The sequence below is a fragment of the Canis lupus genome, chromosome X, assembly GCF_003254725.2.
Source record: "Canis lupus dingo isolate Sandy chromosome X, ASM325472v2, whole genome shotgun sequence".
NCBI lineage: Eukaryota > Metazoa > Chordata > Mammalia > Carnivora > Canidae > Canis > Canis lupus.
Window position 1 is genome coordinate 44,853,365 of NC_064281.1, and position 25,739 is coordinate 44,879,103.

Sequence of the window (25,739 nt, forward strand, 5' to 3'; positions counted from 1 at the left end):
GGAAAGGAGAGAGAATGTTTTTGCGGAAGCTTCTAGGGAGACTTCTTGTTTCATAGGAGAGAGAGCCTCTTTCTGCACTTGAACATTGCCCTATCTGGATGTTGGTCCTGGAACATCTATTTCAGAAAAGGCCAGATCAGAGCTGGAAAGAGCCTGTGTCCTTGCTGGCATCACTGGATCCCAGAGTGTGACCCGCGTGCGCCCACCCTGCCTTCTGATTTCATTTTGTGTGACTGTGCATTGCCTTTGTGCCTAAGCCCGCTTGAGGAGGGGGTTCCTCTTTACTCACAGCACAAAGCAGACATCCTGATATGGTGAGCATCATGGGATTTGGTTATCTGTTGGTTTGTGGGAGCCATGCTGTGTAGTAAGGACACAAGCTCTGATCCTGGATAACCTTCCTTCCAACCCAGTTCAGCCACTTGCAGTCATGTCCTCTTGAGAAATTTACTTGGCCTGGCCCTCTTTGCCTTACTGTACTCTCCTGTGAAATAGGTTTATTATTCCTCGTAATAACAATACCAAACAAGATTGCATTTCTGAGTATGTAACGAAGTAATGCAAGGATGGTTCAGAGAATTGGGCATGGCACATTCCCTATCTACCACCACTGATACTGCCATGGGGTAGGTTGCAGGTCACGCTTCACGTCATATGAGCTGCAGCCAAGAACCTAAAGACAGCATCAGATGTCTCAGTTCTGCCATAGAGACTCTCCTTCTGTGCCACACTCTTCTCATTCTTTGCATCGCGCATAGATGACCCTTCACCAGGAGGCTGGCTTTTCCATCGTGGGTCTCCCCACGATGATGTACACAAGTATACATAATCTTCCATCCTGTGCATCAATTCAGTTCACTCCAGTTCTAGCCTCAGATAGCTAGGGGCCACTTCTGGCGCAGGGGTGGGGGTGGGGTGCAGGGCCAGGTACCAGAGCATGTGACACTTCATTGCTGCCATATGGCATTGGAGCGGTCTGTGTCCCTGTGTCTGCATTCATCTCCAAACTCCCCTCCTTCCACCCCAGAATTCAGTTTACACTCACACTGGATTCCAGGTCACACCCTGCTCTTTCAGCCTCTCTCCTTCAGCCTCAAAGTCCTCCTGGTAGAAGGACAGTAACTCTGCCTACTCGACGTTTGTTGGGAGACCTGCAGGAGACGATAGATGGGAAACACCTAGCTGATATTACCTGGCACATGGAAGGCACGGAGTAAGAGGCAGCGCTGTCTGTCCTGCTTCTTTAATCCACAGCACCCGGCCTGCAGATGGTAAGATATCCTTCTCTTTTGTGCAGCTGATAATATCCCATTGTATATATGTGCCACACTTCCCTTATCCATTCCTCTGTTGATTGACAGTTGGGTGGTTTCCATTATCCTGGCTACTGTGTGTGATTAATGCTGCAATAAATACGTGACTCCAGACATCTCTTTGAGACGCTGATTTCAGGTTTTTGGACATATACCGAGCAGTGGGATTGCTGGAAGATATGGAAGGTTTTTTTGTCTTTTTGATCTTGTTGCTTTGAAAGGGGGTACCCAGAGATGAATAGGAACCTATAACAGTTTTAATTTCAGGGTTGTTGTTTTTAAGATTTATTTATTTATTTATTTATTTATTTATTTATTTATTTATTTATTTGAAAGAGAGAGAGAGAGAGAGCGCGCACATGAGATAGAGTGAGCACTGAGCAGGGAGGAGCAGCAGAGGGAGAGGGAGAAGCAGGCTCTCCGCTGAGCAGGGAGCCCAATGCAGGGCTTGATCCCAGGACCCTGGGATCATGACCTCTGCTGAAGGCAGGCACTTGAACCCCTAATTTCAGTTTTTTGAGGAACCTCCATAGTACTTTCCATCGTGGCCGCACCAGTTTGCATTCCCACTGACAGTGGGCAAGGGTTCCAGGTTTCTGCATGCCCACCCACACTTGTGATCTTCTGTTTGTTTGGTTTGACGATAACCATCCTCTCATGTGTGGGGAGATATCTCATTGCTATTTTGACTTGCCTTTCCCCGATGATTAGTGATGTGGCACAACTTTTCATATGCCTTTTGGCCATTTGTATGTCTTCTTTGAAGAAATGTGTATTTGCATCCTTTGCCCATTTTTACATTGGTTTGTTTGTTTTCTGGCTATTTGTTGAGTTAGAAATGCTTGTTAGAAATATTGAAAATCAACCCCTTATCAGATATGTGGTTTCCTATTTTGGAGATTGCCTTTTGGCTTTGTTGGTGGTTTCCTTTGCTGTGCAGAAGCTTTTAAGTTTGAAGTCGTCCCACGTGGCAGTTTTTGCTTTTCTTGCCTGTGCCATTGGTGTCGTTTCCACGAGATCATTGCCAAGACCAATGCCATGCAGCTTTTCCTCTATGTTTCCTTTCAGGAGTTTTACAGTGCCGGGTCTTATATTTAAAATTCAGCCCTCTTTGGGTTGATTTTCGTGTGTGGTGTAGCATAGGGTCCAGCTTCATCCTTTTACACTTGGGTATCCTGTTTTCCCGGCGCCATTTGTCAAAAGACTGTCCTTTCCCCATGGTGTATCATTGGTGTCCTCATCAAGCTCAGCTGACTTTATACACATTGGGTTTATTTCTGGCTGCTACTCTGTTCCATTGGTCTGTGTCTGTCTTTCTGTCCGTACCATACTGACTGACTACTACATAGCCTTGTGCTGTGTTTTGAAATAAGAACTTTGGTACCTCCAACTGTGTTCTTCCTCAAGGTTGCCTTGGCTGTTCAAGGTCTTCTGTTGTTCCAGATGCATTTTGGGATTGTTTTTCTTTCTTATTAAAAAAAAAGATTTTATTTATTTATTAATGACAGGCACAGAGAGAGGCAGAGACATAGGGAGAGGGAGAAGCAGGCTCCCCATGGGGAGCCAGTGCAGAACTCGGTCCTAGGACCCCTGAATCACGACCTGAGGTGAAGGCAGACACTCAACCACTGAGCCACCCAGGGATCCCTAGGATTGTTTTTCTGTTACTGAGAAATGCCATTGGAATTTTGGTAGGTGTAGCATTGAGTCTCTCATTCTTATTTATTTTCAATTTTTATTTTTATTTTTAGATTTTATTTATTTATCCATTAGAGACACAGAAAGGCTGAGACATAAGAAGGAGAAGCAGGAGGATCCCTGTGGGAAGCCCGATGCAAGACTCGATTCCAGGACCCTGAGATCACAACCTGAGCCAAAGGCAGATGCTCAACCACTGAGCCACCCAGGTGCCCCTTATTCTTCTCTTTACTCTTTCATCTTAAACTGGAGATGACATTGATTAACCAGTTATATTCTAAATCTGGCGATTATGTCGCTTGGGTTTCAGTTATTGAACCACCCTTGCTTTCCTGTGCTAACCCACTTGATCGTGGTGTATTTTCTCTGAATATTGCTGGATTCCATTGCTGGTATTTTGTGGAGGAATTTTGTACTTGTGATGAGAAAGATTATTGGTCAGTAGTTTTCCTGGTGTCAGTGAAATGCTAGCCTCATAAATCACTTGCAAGTGTTTCCTCTGCTTCTGTTTTCTGGAGGAAATTGTGTAGAATTTGTGCATGCATGCGTTTTTCCTGTCGATAATTGGTGGAATTCACCATTGATACCATCTGGGATTTTCGTCAAAGTTTTTAACAACTGATTCAATTTCTGTGAACGGTAGTGAACTCTGCATGTTACTTCACCTTGGGTGAGTTTTGGCAGTTTATAGGTTTTGGATAATCAATCCATTTCCGAGTTGTTGCATTTATATATGTGGAATTGAATGTAATATTGCTTTATCATTTCTTTCATATTTGCTGGGTCTCTAGTGAAATCTCTTCTTTCATTCCTGCTATTGGAAACTTATTTCTGGGCGGCCCGGGTGGCTCAGCAGTTTAGCGCCTGCCTTCATCCCAGGGCATGACCCTGGAGACCCCGGATCAAGTCCCACATCGGGCTCCCTGCATGGAGCCTGCTTCTCCCTCTGCCTCTCTCTCTATCTCCTCTCTGTGTATTCTCATGAATAAATAATAAAATTTTTTAGAAAAGGAAACTTATTTCTTCTCTCCCTCTTTCCCTCTCTTTTTCTCCAGTTCTCTTGAGATATAACTGACACGCAGCGGCTCATATGGGATACAGCATAATACTTTTACTTCCATGTATCATGAAAGGATTACCAGAATAAGCTTATTTGGCATCCAGCATCTCATATAGATACAAAAAGAAAACCGTGTTTTCCTTGTGAAGGGAGCTGTTAGGATTTACCCTCTTAACAACTTTCATTTATATCACACAGTAGTATTAACTAGAGTCATCATGTTGCACAATATATCCCCAGCACTTATTTATCTTAAAACTGGATGTTTGTTCCATTTCACCAACATCTTCCAGTTTTTTCTCCCTCCCAAATCTCCACCTCTGATAACCACAAATCTTACGTCTTTTTCTATATATTTAGGAGGCTTTTTCCAATTCCATGTATGAGTGCGATCATACCATGTGCGTCTTTCTCTGGCTTATTTCACTTAGCATAATGCCCTCAAGATCCATCTATGTTGTCACAAATGGCAGGGTTTTCTCCTTTTTTTATGGCTGAATAATATTCGGGTGTGTGTAGGTGTGTGTGTGTGTGTGTGTGTGTGTGTGTGTGTGTTCTTGATCCATTTATCCATCAAAAACACTTAGGGGGGCAGCCCGGGTGGCCCAGCAGTTTGGCGCCGCCTTCAGCCCAGGATGTGATCCTGAAGACCCGGGATCGAGTCCCACGTCAGGCATCCTGCATGGAGCCTGCTTCTCCCTCTGCCTGTGTCTCTGCCTCTGTGTGTGTGTGTGTGTTTCTCATGAATAAATAAATAAAATCTTTATAAAAAAAAGACACTTAGGGTTGTATCCATATCTTGGCTATTGTAAATAATGCTGCTATGGACATGGGGTGCAGATATGTCTTTGACATAGTGTTTTTATCTCTTTCAGATATATTCTCAGAAGTGGAATGTCTGCATCATATGGTAGTTCTGTTTTTAAGTTTTTAAGGAATCTCCATACATTTTTTTAAAATATTGTATTCATTTATTTGAGAGAGAGTGAGCACGAGCAAGGGGAGGGACAGAGGGAGAGGGAGAAGCAGACTCCCCACTGAGCAGAGAGCCTGACACGGGGCTCCATCCCGGGACCCCAGGATCATGACCTGAGCCAAAGGCAGATGCATAACCAACTGAGCCACCCAGGTGCCCCTCCATACTGTTTTCAGTAGTGCTGTGCCAATATACATTTGTGCCAAAGTGTACAGGATTTCTTTTTTCTTTTTTTCCTTAAGATTTTATTTATTTATTTGAGAGAGAAGCAGGTTCCCCACTGAGCAGAGAGCCTGGGATCATGACCTGAGCCAAAGGCAGACACTTAACTGACTGAGCCACCCAGGTGCCCCTCTTTCTTTTTTAAAGATTTAATTATTTGAGAGGGAGAGAGTGCGCTGGGTGGGCAGAGAGGGAAACTTAAGCAGGCTCTGTGCTGAGCGTGGAGCCCAACTCAGGTCTCCATCTCAGGACCCTGAGATTACAACCCGAGCTGAAACCAAGAGTTTGGATGCTCAACCAAATGCACCACCCAGGTGCCCCATGATTTCTTTATTCTCCACATCCAAGCCAGCATTTTTATCTCTTGTTTTTTCAATACTAGGCATTCTAACAGGTGTGAGGTGATACCTCATTGTGGTTTGGGTTTGCATTTCTGCCGCAGATCCAGGATAGTCGGAGGCTACGATATGAAGAAAGACTCGGGAGTCTTGCTGAATTTTAATCTGGGGGACAGGGGGACCGAGAGTCAGACTCGGACTCGGACTCAAAGCAGACTCGGACTCCGACCCCGAGGCTCTGTCTCCTCCAGTTTTTATTAAGAGAATTAGCAGATTGGCTATAGGAATTATTGACTTTGAGAAGCAGAGAAAAACATGTTTACTTCAAAGGGTAAAAGAATAGGCGGTTGACTCAGAGGAGGGGGTGGGGAGCAGAGGAGCTGTATCTGGAAAACAAGGTGGTCAAGAGTCAGTGTGCTGACTCAGGATCTCCCATGTCCCCAGTGTGCTGAGGACTACGAGATTCAGTTCTCAGATAGGCTCCGCAGGTGGTTCCCCACACATTTCTCTGATAATTATTGGTTTGGAGCACTTTTCATCTCTCTATTGGCCATTTGTACCTCTTCTTTAGAAAAATGTCTATCCACATCCTTTACTCAGTTTTACATTGAACGGTTAGCCTTTTTGCTATGGAGCTGTATGAGTTCTTTATATATTTTGCATATTAACCCCTTGACAGACATACGGTTTGCAAATATTTTTCCCATCCTGTAAGTTATCTTTTCACCTGGTTGACGGTTTCTTTGGTGTGCAGCTTTCTTTTTTTTTTTTTTTTTTTGGTGTGCAGCTTTCCAGTGAGATGTAATCTGCTAGTTTCTTGTTGATTGTGTTGTCTGTGGTTTGAGTGTCACATCCAAGAATTCATGGCCAAGACCCATGTCAAGGAGCTTTGTTGTTATGTATTCTTCTAGGAGTTTTATAGTTTCCAGTCTTACATTTAAGTCTTTTTTTTTTTTTTTAGATTTTATTTATTCATGAGAAACGCAGAAAGAGAGAGAGACAGAGACATAGGCATAGGGAGAACCAGGCTCCCCATGAGGAGCCTGATGCGGGACCCAATCCCGGGACCCCGGGACCACGCCCTGAGCCACAGGCAGATGCCCAACCACTGAGCCACCCAGGTGCCCCACATTTAAGTCTTTAATCTATGTCAAATTGATTTTTGTTGAGTGTAAGTCAGGAATCCAGCTTTATTCTTTGACATGTGAATATGCCATTTTCCCAGCACTATTTATTGAAGAGGATATCTTTTCTCCATTGAGTATTCTTGACCCCTGTGTCAAATATTAGTTGACCATATATGCATAGGGTTATTTCTGGGCTCTCGATTCTGTTCCATTGGTCTGTGTGTCAGTTTTTATGCCAGTGCCACACTGTTCTGATTACTCTGGCTCTGTCATTTGGCTAGAAAGCAGGAAGTGTGCTGTATCTTGCTTTTGTTCCCTCTCTTTCTTCATTTCCTTCATCGTCCTGTGAGAGGTTTGTCAATTTTATCGATCCTTTCAAAGAAGCAACTTTTGATTTGAGTTTCTCTAATCTGTCTTGTCAGAAATTTCATTGATTTCCATTCTTATACTTTAGTAAATTCTTATTCTTCCTAGGGATTTTGAAATTCTTTCCATAGGCTTCAACATCCTTTTAACTAGATGAAAGCCAGTGAAAATTCCAAAGAATGTATCCCTCCCCGTGGTGGAAATACTTAGGTTTTAGCAAATGTCTGCTTTTCAAAAGTACACGAACACTTGCGAGGAGAGCACATGCTAGCCACACATGGATTGTCCTTACAATTATGCTTGAGAACAGATATAAAAAGTCAGCAGGGGGACACCTGGGTGCCTCAGCAGTTGAGCACCTGCCTTCGGCCCAGGGCGAGATCCTGGAGTCCCGGGATCAACTCCCACATCGGGCTCCCTGCATGGAGCCTGCTTCTCTCTCTGCCTATGTCCCTGCCTCTCTGTGTGTGTGTCTCTCATGAATAAATAAATAAAATCTTTTTAAAAAATGTCAGCAGGGAATCACCATGGTTGACTGCAGGGCATCATTTTGCATTATAGGTCATGTGGACGCCATAACGGATCACGCTTCTAAGACCCTGATCATATGCCATCAGTCTTCTGAGCTCTTGGAAACGTATTATCTCATTTAAACCACAGAACCATCCTAGGGAGTAGAGCTCATTGTTGCCCCCATTTAACAGGTAGGAGACGATGGCACGGAAAGGTTAAGTCAGAGGAATAATAACGGGTTTTCTTTCTTCTTTTATCGCCATGTGTTGCAGTCTGGGCTCTTCTGGCCGTGCCCTTCCCTTGCTATCTTCCAGCTCTTTGACAGCCTTCACCTTCACCTTCCTCTCTAGACCCAAGGGCCAGGTGGAGCTATGAGCACCAACTACACCTCCATGGATCCACTCCAGAAGTGTAACCCAACACTGATTTCGGAATCTTCCCCAGTGATCTCTGAAGAGACTTCCCGGGAAGTCACAGCAGCCTCCCCTCCTTCCTTCTCAGAACTGCTGATGATGGGCCTCGGGGACCTCAAAAGCAGTCCTGGCCCCAAATACCCTGCCCCTCTGCCAGAGGGGCTGCTCCAGCAGCAGTACAGGGATGACAAGACCCTACAGGAGAGGCGCTGGGAAAGGTCAGCATCCCCTCAGAGGAAGAGAACACTTCTGGGGCACATGAGACGGCGACACCTTGATCACGTGGCACCTTATCGGGTTGAAAGAAATGCCAGGATCTCTTCATCAGGTGATAGAGATCAGAACGGATTCCGATGTGAATGTCGATACTGCCAGAGCCATAGGCCCAATGTCTCTGGGATGCCTGCAGAGAGGAAAGGGGCCCCACATCCTTCCTCCTGGGAAACGCTGGTGCAGGGCCTCAGCGGCTTGACCCTCAGCCTGGGGACCAACCGGCCTGGCCTTCTGCCTGAAGGGGTGCTCCAACAGCAGGAGAGAGAGGAGAAGCTCCAACTGGAGATGCAGCAGGAAAGCAAAAGAATGTTTCAGAGGCTCCTAAAACAGTGGTTGAAGGAAAACTGAGGCTCTCATCCTCATGTAGCAGAGATCTGAGTGGATTTGGACATGGTTGCCGGTGTTGCCAGATCCTGAGCCCGGATTCCTGTTGGGGACCAAACAGGAAGCAATCAGAGAAGGTAGAGAAATAAGAGCAGTGTGAGGACTGAAAACTCTGTCAGTGTGAGCATGGATCCAATCCCAGGAAGGTCTTACTTTTTCCTGCCTGGAGTTTCTGGATCACCGTGGGGCTTTCTATGGAACACTGCATACCAGAGGTCCTTAACTTCTGTATTATGGCTCCCATGATGCATGTTGTCACTTTCCCACCCCAGATCTCTGTCTCTCCTCCCTGCCTTGTTGTCAATAAGATACCAGGTTTCTCTGTAGCATGAATGCCCTGTTGATGGCCATGTGCTTTTGTGCCATTTCACTGACTGCCTCCCAGAAGCAACACTAGTTCTGCCGGAATGCAGCGTGTGCTCAACTGAGATCCACTTCCAAGAATCTGATGCTAAACAACGTGCAGAAAGGGACGCGGGACTGGAACGTGGTGTTTCACCATTGTGTTATCTGTGTAAGCCATTATGAATATGCTGAGCTAACTGTAGATCAGTGTTTCCCTGCTTTGTAACATTGATTGTATTCTCCTTGGCGGAGTTTCTGATGGGTTACCTCATTGTGCATACCTAATAAATATACATAAGAAAGGAAAATAGCTTTTGATTCTGGTTTCTTGATCCATACTGGTTTGTTGTTTGTTTGTTGTTTGTTTGTGAGACCACGACATTTCAGTCCTACAGCAGTAGATCATGGTGGTTTATGGGATGAGCTCTAAATTGTGCGGATTTGGAGCAAGGGACGGGAAGGGCACCAGGGAGCCCCGTCAAGTCACCCTTGGTGGCCCTGCAGGAGGACCAGCCTTCAGATCATCCAGGTGGAGCCAGTGGAAGAGAGTCTTCCTGGCCACAGCAGAGTCCACTGGCCACAGTAGGAGGTCCTGTGGGATGGTGCTGGTTGCCCTGGCCACAGGATCTTCAGGAGCCATTCTGCCTTCATTGCCTGGTGTCCCTGAGTCACCGCATGTGAACAGCAGCTTCATGACTGCTGCTTGACAAGCAGAGCATCGTGGAGATATTTAAGAGTCATTTTAGGATTTAGACACGTGCCTTTTCATTTCAGGAGGCATGAATGAATCAATCTTCCTCCTCCCCCACCCCCGACACACACAGAATCCAATGCTGTGCACCCAGGAAGTGCCCATGCAACTCCTCTGAACTGAAAACACATTCTGTTTTCTGACAGTCTCTATTTTTAGTTAGCCACCACAGCTGTGTTGCTGCAGACATCTATGAGTCTACTGCAGAGGGAAGTGGCTTGAGGACAGGTATGTTTATTATGCTCTGAACTTGTGATCTTGTCGGAGAGCTTAGGAGCTCAACTGACCCTGCCAGGCTTGTCTCCCACTTGAAGGGAGAAGGTAAATAAAGTAGGACTTTTCTTTCTTGAAACTCTGAAACCTAAATTCGGACTGGTCACTTGGGTGCGGTTAGCAGGAGTAACATGGCATTTCACTTTATCGATCCTGTACTAGCTCTCAGACACCATTCTACATATTTCCATAGAGCAGCTTATGTAACCTGCTCCCAAACACTCATCATTGAGCAAGAACTCAAGGTCAATTAGTAGATGGGAAAGCAGAGAACAGAGAGGTTGGGTGACTTGCTCAGCGTCACACAAACCTAGCTACATCCTTGAACCCTCTCCAGAATGCACTGGGATGGGGGCAGTCATCTACACATGGCAGAGTTCACAGAGATGGTAAAAAGATGGCCTCGCCCAGGCAGCCAACCACTTGATTGTGGCTAAATCAAATATTTAGCCACTCATGAAGATTTCATTGTCTCCCCCTGCCCCCGCCCCTCCATGCTAGGCAGGCTGCTGGGGCAGGGAAGTTTGGAATAACTGTAAGGCAGTCAGGGCTCTTGGGAGTTGAGCCTTGACTCGGGGAGAGCTGTGACACCCATACCTGTGGCAGAGAGCTGTCATGGATCCCCTGTGCAGCTCTCTTGCCAGGAGGTGAGAGAGTGGGAAGGATCAGGATGGGGCAGTGTGGACCTGGGCCTTGCTGAGGGTGAGCGCAGACTTATGAATGCAGACTTATGGCTTACCTGGGGGCTCATGGAGAATGGGTGGGTGGGTGTAACTGAGAGACCCATTGGTGCCACCCCATCCCCACCTCAAAGGCATTGTCCCCTTGCCTACATATCAAGTGTATCAGCATATCCGAGGGTCCCATCTGATACAGCATACGGTCCCAAGTTACTGGCTAGGAGTCGGGATCCAGTGACGTCTAGAAATATTCAGCATGCCAGGTTCCAGAGCAGAGGCAGAGGCAGAGCCACCAGGAGGCAAGAAAATCCAGGGAGAGAATGAAGGTAAAATGGAATGCTCACAGAGAAAATCTGAATGTACCTATCCCAAGTAAAGAAATTGAATTTGTGAATTAAAAGCCTCTCCACTTGGGATGCCTGGGTGGTTCAGTGGTTGAGCGTCTGCCTTTGGCTCAGGGCGGGTGTGATCCCGGGGTCCGGGGATCAAGTCCCACATTGGGCTCCCTGCGTCCAGGAGCCTGCTTCTCCCTCTTCCTGTGTCTCTGCCTCTCTCTGTATGTCTCTCGTGAATGACTAAATACAAAAATAAAATAAAATAAAATAAAATAATAAAATCCCCCCCCCCCCCCCGCAGAGCAAAGCCCTGGTCCTGCTGGCATCATTGCTGAATTCTGTTAAACTGTAGGAAGAGATAATATCCATCCTTCACAGACTCTTCCAGAACAGAGAGGAGGGAACATGTCCTAACTCATCCTATGAAGATAGTATTACCCTGCTACCAAAGCCAGACATGACAACACAAGTAAACTGTAGCCAAGATCTATCACAGGTGTCCATACGTCAGTCCTCAACGAAGTGGCACACCATATCCAGCAGCATTTACAAGGCAGTGTGTGTCTAAGCTAGGGAGATTGATCCCAGGTTGCAATATTGCTTTAACATTCAAAATACAGTTAGGGTAAACACCATCATAGTGTAATGAGGACAAAAACCATCTGATCATAGACAAAGAAAAGACATTTGACAAAAATCAAGACCCATTTGTGATACAAATGCTCAGCCACAGTAGGGCTAGAAGGAAGGGCACGTCCTCATTCTAATGAAGGGTATCTAGAAGAAAAATAGGTCTCTTGTCACATCATATTTAGTAGTGAAAGAAGGAATGCTTTCCCCTTGAGATCCAGACTAAGGTGAGGATGTCGGCCCTACCGTTTCCTTCCAAAATTGGCTGAAGGTTCTGTCCAGTTGCAACCATGCAAGACAAAGAATGAAGGCATGGAGAAACTAGAAACGAAACCTATGGCCAGGCAAAGACTTGTACTCAGACGTTCACAGCAACAACAACAACAACAAAAAGGAAACCGTCTAAATGCCTGTCAACTGGTAAAAGGATAATCAAAATGTGGCATAGCATGCAGTAGAATGGCACTGACCTACAAAGAGAGGTGACCTTCTGATGTCTGCTACAACATGGATGAGCCTCCACAGTGTTCTGCTAAGTGAAAGAACACAGACACAAAAGTCCACTTGAAGCAAGAGACAGTTTAGAGGAAATGCCCAGAGAGAACATTAGATTTTGCCTCAGCCTAGAGGTGGTAATGGGAGTTGAGTCCTGACGGGTACACAGGGTCTTTCTGGAGTGATGGAAATGTTGTAAAACTGAATCGTGGTGATGGAAGCACAATTCTGTAAATCTGCTACAAGTCCCTACATTGAACCCTTTTATTGGGTGGATTTTGTGGTATGTAAATGATAGGCTTTAGAAAATGGAATGCAGATGCCTAAGTCATAGAGGAAAAGGTACGCCGTTGATTTTATAAAACTAAGGAACTGTCCCATCTCTCTTCCCACGTTCTCTGGGTCCTGCCTGCAGGACCCATCATCACCTGCCTCTTCCATGTGTGCTAGCTGCTCCCGCCAGACTGAGTCACTGTGCACAACAGAAAGGAGTGATGGTGAGTGCACACAATCCGTGCGTGTACTCTGTGTTCTCGTGCACAGACACCCACTGGGGGATCCCTGGGTGGCGCAGCGGTTTGGTGCCTGCCTTTGGCCCAGGGCGCGATCCTGGAGACCCGGGATCGAATCCCACATCGGGCTCTCCCGGTGCATGGGGCCTGCTTCTTCCCTCTGCCTGTGTCTCTGCCTCTCTCTCTCCTCTCTCTCTCTCTCTGTGTGACTATCATAAATAAATAAAAATTAAAAAAATAAAAAAAAACAGACACCCACTGGATGAACATAGTGGTTGGCTCAGAAATCCACGGCTGTGGGCAGGCTCCCATAGTCCATTGTGCATCTGAAAACCCTCTTCGGGATTTTCCATCCTTCAGAATCACTTAGAACTGGCTGCGGATTCCCTGGCAACCAGCCTCGCTGTTAGCTTCAACCTCTGGCCACAGGAAGACATGTAGAGTGGGGAGGGATGTTCCCCCCCCCCCAACACATACAGAGCTCCCTGATCCACTCAGCAAGCCAGGGGGCATCCACAGCAGAGGGGTGACCAAGACAATGGAAATCCTGCTGCCTGTCCATCCTCAAGGCCCTCCCCACCCCCCTCCCCCTGCCTGTCATGTAAGGAAGGGGACATTGCCACACAAACACACTCTGAGTCCTTGAAATTGTTCTAAATATGGTGTAAATAAATATGTCACAAATAGCTCTTGACATGTGAACACAGAAAGCCAACTGAAGGGGGGTGGTAGATGGGAAAGTTGAGTGAAGGGGAGGTGAGATACAGGCTCCAGGGAAGGAATGAGTAAGTCACTGGATGAAAGGCACAGCATAGGGAATAGGGTCCATGGTATTGGAATAGCACTGTATGGTGACAGATGGTAGCTACGCTTGTGGGGAGCAGAGCATAATACTAGAGATGGTGAATCACTGTGATATGGACCTGCAACTCATGTAACATTGTGTGTCAACTAGACTCAAATTAAAAAAGAAAAAAAAATTTCTGCAAGAGAAGACACATAAGGAATTTTTTTTTTAATTTTGTAGTAGTACATACGGCCCTAAAGTCCAAGATTCTGTTTACACGCCGGACAGGTGAAGCTCAGCAATGCTTCTCAAGCTCAGCTTGCACAGCGACTCTTTCCTGGAGCAATTTACAAACAACTCAACACCAGGGCGCCTGGGAGGTTCAGTGGGTTAAGCACCTGCCTTTGGCTCAGGTCATGATTCCGTGGGTCCCAGAAACTGGTGCAGTCGCTCTAGAAAAGAGTCTGGAGGCTCCTAATAAAGTTAAAAATAGAACTACCCCTATGATCCAGCAATCACATTGCTGGGTATTACCCAGAAATACAAAACACTAATTCAAAGGGGTACATGCACCCCTGCGTTCATAGCAGCATTGTTACAACAACCAATCGTGGAAGCAGCCCAAGCGTCCATGGATAGATGAATGGATAAGGAAGATGTGGTGTGTACACATACAATGGAATATTATGCAGCCATAAAAGAGAATGAAATCTTCCATTTGAAACAACACAGATGAAGCTAGAGATTATTACGCTAAGCGAAATAAGAAGAAAGACAAGTATCATATGATTCACTGGTGGAATTTAACAAAACAGCTGGGGAAGAAGGAGGGCACTTGTCCTGATGAGAACCCGGTGATGTATGGAATTGTTGAGTCACTGAACTGGACACCTGAAACATAGAACACCATGTTAAGTATACTGGAAGTAAAATTTAAAACTTACTAATAATTAAAAAAAAAAAAAAGAGGGACCGATGCTGGTGCTCCATCCCCAGAGAGTCTGATTTAGAGAGTCTGGAATGTGCCCCCAGCGTGACCATTATTTGGAAACTTCTATGAGAACCTAGTTTGCAGCTGTGGCAACAGAACCGTCCTTAGGGAGAAAAACCTCCAGTCAGAAATTTGAGACTCCCCTCATAAGGCAAGCAGGTTTTCATCATTACCTGCTGTGGTCGGCAGATCTCATAGGCTGTGAGGAAAGGAAAAGCACTTCAAAGTAAATTCGGGCATTAAAACTACATTGTTTTTGCTGCTCTCAAAGTTCCTAAAAACCCAAGTGTGAAGTTAAAACACTGGATTTGCTAATGAAACGTATTACTTTTTATTTCTTATCAAGATCCTTTGTGCTTAGTTACTTTAAGATTGGAGAAAACACTGTACAGATAACTTCATCAGAGATCACAGTAATTCTTTGAAAATGTGTTGGCTGAAATTTGTATCAGTTGATGGAGATGGATCAGCTGTCAGGCTTATCTGCCAAGTTTACGGAGTTGCATTTTTTAACTTTCTAGTATAATTTCTGTTGCAAAATTCATTCCCATGCTCAGATAAGGGCCCACACAGGTCCAGGTACTTATGATGAAAAGTAAAATTGAGCAATCCCTTGTTTCATGCTCACCCATGAACACGTGCCTCCCCAAACTTTCCCTTTGAGCGATTTCTTCCGGATATTCAACTCCTGTGTTCGAAATCCCGGGCTTACTGCTATGCCAAAATAGAAATAGAGTTTAGACAGTGAATTCTTAACAGAAGATGAGGATTTCAAACTCCCAGGTATATTACAGGGCCCAGGTCTTCTCGGGAATTCCTGTGGGGAACCCGCCCAAATCAGGGGCATTCCCAAGCTGCTAGGACCCGCTGAGACTGTATCTGCCCAGAAGGGTCCCTCATGGGGACTTTGCACATCTGTGGCAACGTGAAGATCATGGTCTGGCCTTTTCCAGAGCACGTCCCAGAGAGTCCCTGGGGCTATGGAGAGCACACCAGGCAGCACCCCCAGGATTTCACCTTAAGGAATTGGGTGGATGGCAGTGCCCACCCGTGAGATGGGGAATGTGGGTCTGGGGTCATCTGCAGATTGGCAGGGCTTCTGGGCCCTCTGAGTATTGATGCCCCACAGGTTCAGCCCACGGGGTTCTGGGGCCCAGCAGACATTTCTTCGGTAGACCTGTTGATGGGAAGAGCCACCGGAATAGAAGGAGGTACAGATGAAAACAAGCCGTGCTTCTGTGACCCACGGAGATATGGCTTCAGAGATTCATCATCTTCCAGGTAAAAGCCCCAATGGCTGGTGTCCGGGGAGAGTCCAACATGGGGTTATCAGACTAGAGTGAAATGGAGAGGGAGCGGTTGGGAAGTGGTGGCAGAGGTGGCATCAGAGGGCAGGAGTCCTGCTGGGGGCTCTCAGAGCAGTGCTGCTATTGAGGGCACTGGATGTAAGGGGACTGGGGTTTAGGCGATGGCAGACATGGGTACGTGGGTATTTGGCCACAAATTTAGACAGAGTGCCTGCGACAGAGAGGTTTCTTGATTCGCAGGAACCTCGCCTGTGATCCTGGCCTGGACAGTCTGAATTGTCTGTAAAACTAAGGCCTGATCATGAGATTGGCCTCAACATGTCCTATCTGGTGGTGTTCAGGCTGGGCTTTGGGGTCCTTCCAGTGAGGAACAGAGAGTCTGGGCCATAGAGCAGCAGAACAGGACTGCCCTGTGACTCTGGCCCCTGCCAAGCTGGGATCAGAGTGTAGTTCTCAGATCACCATGAAGGGGATGCAGTGTGCCGGCTCCAGCGGGTTGTTGGAAGCACAGGGAGTGGCCCAGATCTGGAGTGTTTGAAGATCTTACACAAGGGCCACTGTTCAGGCCACCATGCAGTAACTCAGGTGCATGCTCTTAGGCTAAGGACCAAGGTCCAGTCTGAAGGCGACTTCAGCCACTGCTACGTGGCCACAGCCCAGGCACTATCAGAGCTCACATCTTTGTGAAGGAAACCCCAGCATTCCAAAGCTCCTTACCCCTGCTGGATGGGGAAGGGAGGGATGGGTCATTATCTGAGAGGAGGCCAGATGAGGAAGGGAGGCCAGGTGGACCACGACTGTGATGAGACCGAACCCTTGCTCCAGGTTGACCCCTCCCATCCCCCGAGTGACATGAGAGGCCGGTGGCTTCTTCAGGACTAGACCCTGGATTCCATTAGAGAGGCCCTAGGGCTTCAGGGCACCACTGTCTCAGTCAGATGAAAGAGGGTGGAAAGCATGACTTCCTGAGTTCCAAGAACCACATGGGGCAACGGGTCTAAGTCAGTGTGTTTTAACTCCTCCAGCTTCCTCTAACGAAAGCCTGTGGGATACTGTTCCTGCTGCATGACTGTGCGGTGGCCAGTACCTAATGGTCTCCCCTCCATGGACAGAACAACCCTGGGGCCAGTGACAGCAACTGGAGCTGTGACATGTGTCCTATACTGGAGCATCTGATTGCTGCTCACTCCAAAGAAAAGCCAGTGTCCCTACTTGAGGCCGTGCCAGGTCTAGGGGACAAAGGGAGGATCTCCCTTGAAGATTAGATATTCTGAGGACCCAGCACCCAGGAAAGGATCTGGGGGATATTTGCTGGGTCTGCCAGCAACTACTGAGATTCTCACCTAGGCCTCTTGGCTCCCTGGAGGAAACTGACATGATTGACCTTCAAAAGACATAAGAAGGGAAAAACCTCTCCTTCTAAGAAAAACCGCTGGCTCTTAGGCACACACCTCCAGGCTTCCTACTCTGGCTCTGGAAACATTTTCTGAAGCCCAGCTCCAGAACTCAGGCCCTGAAGTGAGTGAGTGTGTTGTGAAAGGAGAAATTACCGGTGGAGGGCCAGGATGGCCATGAGGAGACCCAGCTCACCTCATTTGAGTCAATTACTCCCTTATGTGTGTCCATGTGGGCCTCTCTTCTTTCTGCCATCTGCTCTGGGGGTCCGTCTGTGAATGGTAAAAGCTTCCTGAGTTAAAGCAGAGAATAAGACAAGCACCCCTAATCTCCTTTTCCATGGATGGCTTGAATGGGCCGTGGGCAGAGGAAAACCCAGTGGGGATGCTGAGCTCAGATCACAGACTCACTCCTGCTCCTCAGACCACAAGGGCACTTTGGTTCATTTAGTCCTCTGACCGATCTGACCTACACCATGAGCCCTGCCCCCCCCTCCCCGCCCCCTGGACTGGAAGGCAAGGGGGGAAAGAAGCCATTCATTTACATCTAATATGACAAGTAAGTGTGCTGGGATGGGTCCACATATACAAATGCTCAGCCTCACATTTCCACCACCCTCCCCTCTGCCCCCTACTCCTTTCCAAGTGAGGAAGGGATATGTGTGGCTTACAGGTCCACATGATGATGTGGAAAGGGGGTCTATGACACACCTACATGGCTCACAGAGCCCCTGGATGGTCTCTGACGGAGGGATGACTCTTGTCCCCCAGATCCACTGGTGATGCCATGCATGGGAGCTGGTGTAACTGGCACTTTTGTGTCTCTCCTCCTGCTCAGGACCTGGTGCTCCCTGGCTGACTCAGCCTTACCTCTCAGCTGGGATCTGCACATACGTCTGTGGCTGGGTCTCATCTTGCATCCCACCTCTGGGCAAGACTGTCTGCTGCTCAGGCTCAGCTGCAGAGTCATCAAAGCCTTTACCAGGTTAAAGCCTCCTTCATGAACCTCCTGCTATGAGCCCAGCCACATTCCGTATCCCCCACTGGGAGCGTAGCCTCCATGCCCCCAGTCTCATCTACAACACACCAGGAGCTAAGGTCAGCTCCAGAAAGCTATATATAAAGACCCCGAGGGATCCCTGGGTGGCGCAGCGGTTTGGCGCCTGCCTTTGGCCCAGGGCGCGATCTTGGAGACCCGGGATCGAATCCCACGTCAGGCTCTCGGTGCATGGAGCCTGCTTCTTCTCCCTCTGCCTATGTCTCTGCCTCTCTCTCTCTCTCTCTCTCTCTCTCTCTCTCTCTCTGTGACTATCATAAATAAATAAAAAATTAAAAAAGAAAAAAATTAAAAAAAAAAAGACCCCGAATAGCCAGGGGAATTTTAAAAAAGAAAACCATATCTGGGGGCATCACAATGCCAGATTTCAGGTTGTATTACAAAGCTGTGGTCATGAAGACAGTGTGGTACTGGCACAAAAACAGACACATAGATCAGTGGAACAGAATAGAGAACCCAGAAGTGGACCCTGAACTTTATGGGCAACTAATATTTGAGAAAGCAGGAAAAACTATCCATTGGAAGAAAGACAGTCTCTTCAATAAATGGTGCTGGGAAAATTGGACATCCACATGCAGAAGAATGAAACTAGACCACTCCCTTGCACCATACACAAACATAAACTCAAAATGGATGAAAGATCTAAATGTGAGACAAGAGTCCATCAAAATCCTAGAGGAGAACACAGGCAACACCCTTTTTGAACTCGGCCACAGTAACTTCTTGCAAGATACATCCACGAAGGCAAAAGAAACAAAAGCAAAAATGAACTATTGGGACTTCATCAAGATAAGAAGCTTTTGCACAGCAAAGGATACAGTCAACAGAACTAAAAGATAACCTACAGAATGGGAGAAGATATTTGCAAATGACCTATCAGATAAAGGGCTAGTTTCCAAGATCTATAAAGAACTTATTCAACTCAACACCAAAGAAACAAATAATCCAATCATGAAATGGGCAAAAGACATGAAGAGAAATCTCACAGAGGAAGACATAGACATGGCCAACACGCACATGAGAAAATGCTCTGCATCACTTGCCATCAGGGAAATACAAATCAAGACCACAATGAGATACCACCTCACACCGGTGAGAATGGGGCAAATTAACAAGGCAGGAAACAACAAATGTTGGAGGGGATGCGGAGAAAAGGGAACCCTCTTACACTGTTGGTGGGAATGTGAACTGGTGCAGCCACTCTGGAAAACTGTGTGGAGGTTCCTCAAAGAGTTAAAAATAGACCTGCCCTACGACCCAGCAATTGCACTGCTGGGGATTTACCCCAAAGATACAGATGCAGTGAAACGCCGGGACACCTGCACCCCGATGTTTATAGCAGCAATGGCCACGATAGCCAAACTGTGGAAGGAGCCTCGGTGTCCAACGAAAGATGAATGGATAAAGAAGATGTGGTTTATGTAGACAATGGAGTATTACTCAGCTATTAGAAATGACAAATACCCACCATTTGCTTCAACGTGGATGGAACTGGAGGGTATTATGCTGAGTGAAGTAAGCCAGTCGGTGAAGGACAAACATTATATGTTCTCATTCATTTGGGGAATATAAATAATAGTGAAAGGGAATATAAGGGAAGGGAGAAGAAATGTGTGGGAAATATCAGAAAGGGAGACAGAACGTAAAGACTGCTAACTCTGGGAAACGAACTAGGGGTGGTAGAAGGGGAGGAGGGCGGGGGGTGGGAGTGAATGGGTGACGGGCACTGGGGGTTATTCTGTATGTTAGTAAATTGAACACCAATAAAAAAATTAAAAAAAAAAGAAAGCTATATATATAAACTCCAGCTATCCCTCTACTCAAAGAGAGGGCTGGCTCACTGTGCAGAGTGTATCCTGTGAGTCTCAAGTGTGCATGAGGTGAAACCCTCCTTTACCTGGAGCTCTTCCTCATTTCTTGAACAGCTATCCCTTGTCGGAGCTGTTTTACCTCTGCCCCCACTTCTTCTGGGGGCCTCTGCCCCCTTCTGGGCCTGAAACGGACACTCTTTCTTTGGCTTGTCGCTCATATTGACCTGACTTCCCATACTATATCCAGGTCAAAAGGGGGGCATGATGTGAAATTGGTACCTTCTCAAAACAACAGAAATTGACATTACATAACCCTCCCACTTCAAATATATATATAAAGGACTAGATGGATAAATGAACGGTCACAATGCCAGAAGTTCCCTAAGATGTGCATAGAGAGAGAGAGTGGTGTCAGGCAATATGGATATGAATGGAGGCCTTGGCAAGACCAGTTGCAGTGCAGACACGGGGACAAAAGCTCTACTTGAAGGGGGTCGAGGAGCTAATAATGGCCTCAGGAGAAGCTGAAGCAGTTTTGCTTTGAAAGGAACAGATGAGGGCAGCCCCAGTGGCTCAGCGGTTTAGCGCCGCCTTCAACCCAGGGCGTGATCCTAGAGACCCGGGATCGAGTCCCACGTCAGGCTCCGTCAGGCTCCGTCAGGCTCCGTCAGGCTCCGTCAGGCTCCGTCAGGCTCCGTCAGGCTCCGTCAGGCTCCCTGCGTGGAGCCTGCTTCTCCCTCTGCCTGTGTCTCTGCCTCTCTCTCTCTGTCTCTGTATCCCTCATGAATAAATAAATAAAATCTTAAAAAAAAAAAAAAAAAAAAAAAAAGAAAGGAACAGATGAGGTGCCAGTAGCTGCAGGAGGACATGGGGGAAGAGGGTAGGGGCTCTTCCCCTTTATTGTGGAATGCTCCAGTGTAGAGAGAGGAGGAGAGAGGAGAGATCCTTGCAGGAACAAGTTCTCTGAGAAGGTGGGAGGCGTGGGATCCAGAGCAGAGGTGAGGGGCTGGTCGCAGTCTAGACCATGTATGCAGAGAATGCCGGGACAAAATCCCCTAGATTGGGACTGGGAAGGTCAGAGAATGCCACCTGATTGCTACTGTCCTCTCCATGAATTATTAGGGAGGTGCTTGGGAACAGAAGAGAGTTGCTAGGGAGTAACATAGTAGTGTGGGTAGGATGGTTGGAAGTGAGAGGCAATTCTCTCCTGGACATGGAATCAACATAAAAGTATTCGGTAGGATTTTAAAATTTCATCATCGATGCTCTGGTGCTCAGATACAGACAGGGAGTGTCCCTTACTGGGGGTGAACCTTGAGGTGGCCCTGAGGTCCCTGCACTGGAGGCCCCCAAGAGGCTGAATGCTGGGGAGGTAGAGGTATTGGAGGGAGGGGGCTGGGGGAGGAGGCATTCTGTTCCAAGTGATGAGCCAGAGGACTGCTAGATAATGACAGCAGACAGGGGCGCTGGGTTTCCTGATGCCCGGGGCATGTAAGTGGGTAGAGGATGCTCGGGTTGGGGAGAAGGAGAATATCCCTTGGGGGTGAGAAGCCCCGAGGCGGACAGGTCATGTTCTTGGCCCATGAGGTGCCCCGAGACAACCGAGGCGTGAGAGCTGAGAGGACAGCGAGGGTGCCACGGGACTGGCGTGTTCAAAGCTGGGGCACAGGAGGACAGTGAACGAGGGATCCGTACACACGTCGCAGCGGGGCGGTGGGGGCACCCGGGTATGTGGTGACAGTACCCGGATACCAACACGCCGGGTCCTGGAACCCTTCCCCGAACCCCCAGCGAACCCGGGCCCACAGCCTGGCACCGACCTCATTCAGCGCCTGCGCGCATGCCCAGAACTCACCAATCGGAGCGGAGCTCTGGGGATTCTCCCTCCCTGGTGCCGGGACTTCCGGGCGCGTGCCTTTGGCCGCTATTACCATATTTCCGGGGCGGGAGAGCGGCCGGCTTTGTGTAGGGAAGGATGCTGCCGGGTCCCTTTGGCAACTTCCTGGCTTCTCCGCCCCTCAGCGGCATTGCACGTACCTCCTTCAGCTACTATCTCTAGCTCTCCTCACACAAGAGCGGTGGAAAGGATTAATTTTCCTTCCCAAATGTGGCGCTCAGTTTCTGTGGCCGCTAGGTGGCAGTAGTGTGCCGTGTCGCCTTTGGGAGGACCTCCGCCCCCGCCCTTCGTGCTTGAAAAAAGAGGCAGCAGCCGTCTTCTCGAAAATGGGGCTTTCCGTTGCGCCTGCGCGAGGTTAGACCGCCCGGGACTGTCTCTGCTTTGTTCCCTTTTGTGAGGGCTCCTGTGAAAACGCACCTCCCACGGACTGAGCCCTTCTGCTTTGCCACTTGGCCTTTCTGAAATTGCTGCGTAGGTGCCTCAGCAACTTGCTTTCTGGGTCTCTCAGTCGCCTGCTCAGTGGAAGTGGCTTTCCCTAACACCCAGCGCTTAGCAGGCGCGGAGGGTAACCTGTACTGGCCAGTGTTTAATGAAAGGTCCAAAGATACACGTCGGGGTGATGAGAAATCCGCGAGATGGGTGATGCTGGTGATGGTGGCACAACACTACCAACTTACTGATACTACTGTGTCTTCACTTATTTATTCTTGAGAGACACAGAGGCAGAGACGGAGAGGGAGAAGCAGGCTCCCTGCGGGGAGCCCCATGCTGGATCCGATCCCCGATCCCCGATCCTACCCCCCCCCCACACACACCCTGGGATCAGGCCCTGAGCCAAAGGCTGGCTTTCAACCACTGAGCCACCCACGCGTCCTTGTCTCTGCATTTAAACATGCCAAAAACGGTAAATTTTATATTCTAGGTATTTTACCACCACGGGAGTGAGAAAAAAAGCATCTTTCATTGAAGGTGACTTGGCATAGAGTTTGCTTTAAATCAGTAATTGCCCAAATGGATCCAAATGAAATGCAGGTATCAAGTAGGCCTTGAAGGAACAGGTAGGTACCAATGTTGAGAAGGTGAAGGAACGCCCCCGGGGACACGCCTGTGCACGTGTGTGTGTGTGTGTGTGTGTGTGTGTGTGTGTGCATGCACAGGACCCTTGGACAAGCACACACAGTGACAGTCCCAGCTCCGTGTCTGTGGCTGGCCTCCCACACAGTACATCGTGTGTACATCCTTTCCACTCCTTTGTCTTCCTTGGGTTGTTTTTTTTTTTTGTTTTGTTTTTTGTTTTTTTTTTCCCCCTCTTGAGTCAGAGGGATTAAGCTGCAGTTACCCTAGTAACCATTTTTTTTTTTTTTTTTTAATCATCTCAGCATTGTTCACAGAAAGAGAGCGAGTTGGAGACCAGTGCTTTCTCTTCTGTCCTGGAGCTGGGCTGTTGCCAGAGCTGAGTGACCCAGTGGGGAGCAGCAGAGGAGTGTTGCCAGACAATGCACTCCCACACCCCCTCCAGCACACAGGCCCTTCTCCTCCCTCTCCCTGCTTGCTGGGATCTCCCCTGAGGATGGGAATGTGCTCTGGCTAGCAGGGAAGGGATAGATGTGTGGTAGAGGATGCAGGGAGACAGGTGGGATCTTAGGATGTCTGCAGAAGGGACTGGGGGAGGGACCAGAGTCCCACAGAAGGCACTCTGTACAGCACTGAGGTCCCAGGAGATGATGAAGGCTCTGAAAGTAGAGTGGCCCTAAATGTGGTTCTGTGATTTTTCTCCAGCACTGCACAGTGCTACACCATTTTCGGAAGCTAAGCTTCCTGGCTCAGGCTCTGGAAAACCGGGCCTGTGTTGTCAGGGGAGAAAGAGCCTGGCATCGCCCTGGAGGCAATGACAGCCTTGAGAAGGCCCTGCTCCCCCCAGCGACAGCTCCACTCTGTGTGTGTCTGGTCTGCTCTTCCTCCTGTGCTCCGTGTTGGGGGTTCCCTATGGGTTGAGAACCATTGCCCTAGTTCAAGGAGAGGACAAGGCAAAGACGTCCCAATCTCCTCTCTCGTCCCAATCTCCTCTCTCGGGGACTGATTGGAGGGTGGACAGAGATAGAGGTGGTGGGGATGGGGAGGTGAGATCACGGGTGCCCTGGGGCTCCTCAGACCACAGGCCACGTTGCTTAATTTATTCTCTCTGGCTGTTGTGATCTTCATGCTTGTTCACTGTCCCACCGCATAGAAAAGGAACAAGACACCCGCTGAAACCATTTCTGATCTGGCAAGTGTGCTCAGATGCCATCAAGTGAATGGTCTAGTTGATTAAATGCTCGGTCTCTCAGATTTCCACCCCAGCTCCCTACTTCTTTCCAAGGTGGGGAAGGAGTGTGTGTGGTTTACAAGTCTCCTGGGTGATGCTGGAAGGGGAACGGCTATGAAATTCTTTGGGTCTCTCAGTATGCTCTGTGTCTCTGAGGGGAGGAAGACTGTTGAACCTTCACCCAGGTTCAGCTGGTAAAGCAGACCCGCAAAGCCCATGCAGGTTAGCTGGTGAAACTTGCCTCTTCCTCTCTCCTCTTGGTTGGGACCTGGTGCTTCCTGGCTGACCCAGCCTCAGCTCACCTCTGCTGGCATCTTAGATCCTTCTGACACTTGGTCTCAACCTCCATCCCCACTCTGGGGAGGGCTGACACTCCGCAGCCTCAGCTGCAGAGTCACCTAGCCCTTTGCCTACTTAGGCTTCCTTCATGAACCCCTGCCTGGGGATTCAGTCACTTTCTACATTTTTCCCTCACCTATCCAGCCCCTGGGGGTCTCACCTATAGCACAGCAGAAGCCAAGATCAGCTCCAAAAAGCTAAGTAAGTGCCTAAACCAGAGCCCCCCCCCCCCCCCCCCCCCCCCAGCCAGCACCGGGAGGCTGCTGGGTCATCCTGCAAAGTGAATACCAAGTCCCAAATGTGAAGGAGGGCAAAATCCTGTCCTCCTCTCTCTCTCTTTAAAAAAGATTTTATTTATTTATTCATGAGAGACACATAGAGAGAGGCAGAGACATAGGCAGAAGGAGAAGCAGGCTCTGTGGGGAGCCTGATGCACGATTGGATCCCAGGACTCCAGGATAAGGCAGCCGCTCAACCGCTGAGCCACCCAGGCATCCCTGTCCTCCTCTTCTCTGATACAGCTCACTTACAGCTCCCCTCCCATACAGGGGAGACTGAGACTTGAGAGCCTTCCCCCCACCTGCCACCTCCTTTGTCTTCTATTCCTCTGAAGCTGGGACAGAACAGTCTTCTTTAGCTTGACCTTCATGCTGACAAGGCTCCCCAGAGTATGTCCAGATCCCAAAGGGAAACCTTTAGGGTTTTGTTTTGTTTTGTCTTGTTTTTTAAAGGAGTAAGGAGGCTGGTAACTGATAAAATAGGTGGGATTAACCAACATGAATGCCTCAGCCAAAATCAGTGGGGATGACATTTAAAAGTGAACTCAGGGTCCAAAGACAGACACACCAGGGCAGCCCAGGTGGCTCAGCGGTTTAGCGCTGCCTTCCGCCTAGGGCGTGATCCTGGAGTCCCGGGATCCAGTCCCACGTCGGGCTCCCTGCATGGAGCCTGCTTCTCCCTCTGCCTGTGTCTCTGCCTCTCTCTCTCTCTCTCTCTCTCTCTCTGTCTCTCATGAATAAATAAATAAAATCTTTAAAAGAAAAAAAACAGACAGACACCATGCTTTAAAAGGGTCCTGGGAGATGCTGCGTCAACAATGTTTTAATGTCAGTGCCCAGAGAGCTTCACTCCTAGTCCTCTGCTCCCT

The 25,739-nt window shown here is 48.2% G+C and overlaps 1 protein-coding gene and 2 long non-coding RNA genes across 15 annotated transcripts; 2 read left to right on the plus strand and 1 right to left on the minus strand.

The window, feature by feature from the left end:
- Positions 1-907: 907 nt before the first annotated feature.
- On the plus strand, positions 908-17,413 carry FAM156B (family with sequence similarity 156 member B). 11 transcript variants are annotated; one of them, XM_049107078.1, is made up of 5 exons: positions 953-1,271; positions 3,065-3,220; positions 4,947-4,981; positions 7,662-7,804; positions 7,964-9,336. In XM_049107078.1, exon 5 carries the CDS (start codon positions 7,985-7,987, stop codon positions 8,645-8,647), a length of 663 nt encoding a protein of 220 aa, XP_048963035.1. In that variant the 5' UTR covers positions 953-1,271; positions 3,065-3,220; positions 4,947-4,981; positions 7,662-7,804; positions 7,964-7,984; the 3' UTR covers positions 8,648-9,336. The 11 variants fall into 11 exon arrangements, 10 of the variants coding, with proteins under 10 accessions (XP_048963035.1, XP_048963036.1, XP_048963037.1 ...); XM_049107079.1 differs by lacking the exon at positions 4,947-4,981; XM_049107080.1 differs by lacking the exon at positions 3,065-3,220.
- On the minus strand, positions 14,684-22,015 carry LOC125754604 (uncharacterized). Of its 2 annotated transcripts, none has more exons than XR_007409257.1 (4): positions 21,907-22,015; positions 17,380-17,456; positions 15,660-15,816; positions 14,684-15,193 (listed from the first exon to the last, which is right to left on the minus strand). It is a non-coding gene; the product is annotated as an uncharacterized LOC125754604 (long non-coding RNA). The 2 variants fall into 2 exon arrangements; XR_007409256.1 differs by lacking the exon at positions 21,907-22,015 and adding an exon at positions 17,729-17,914 and having other exon boundaries at positions 14,687-15,193.
- Positions 22,016-22,165: 150 nt separating this feature from the next.
- LOC112673085 (uncharacterized) lies at positions 22,166-24,276 on the plus strand. Of its 2 annotated transcripts, none has more exons than XR_003144669.3 (3): positions 22,166-22,302; positions 22,871-23,006; positions 23,328-24,276. It is a non-coding gene; the product is annotated as an uncharacterized LOC112673085 (long non-coding RNA). The 2 variants fall into 2 exon arrangements; XR_003144668.3 differs by lacking the exon at positions 22,166-22,302 and adding an exon at positions 22,312-22,419.
- The last annotated feature ends 1,463 nt before the right edge of the window (positions 24,277-25,739 follow it).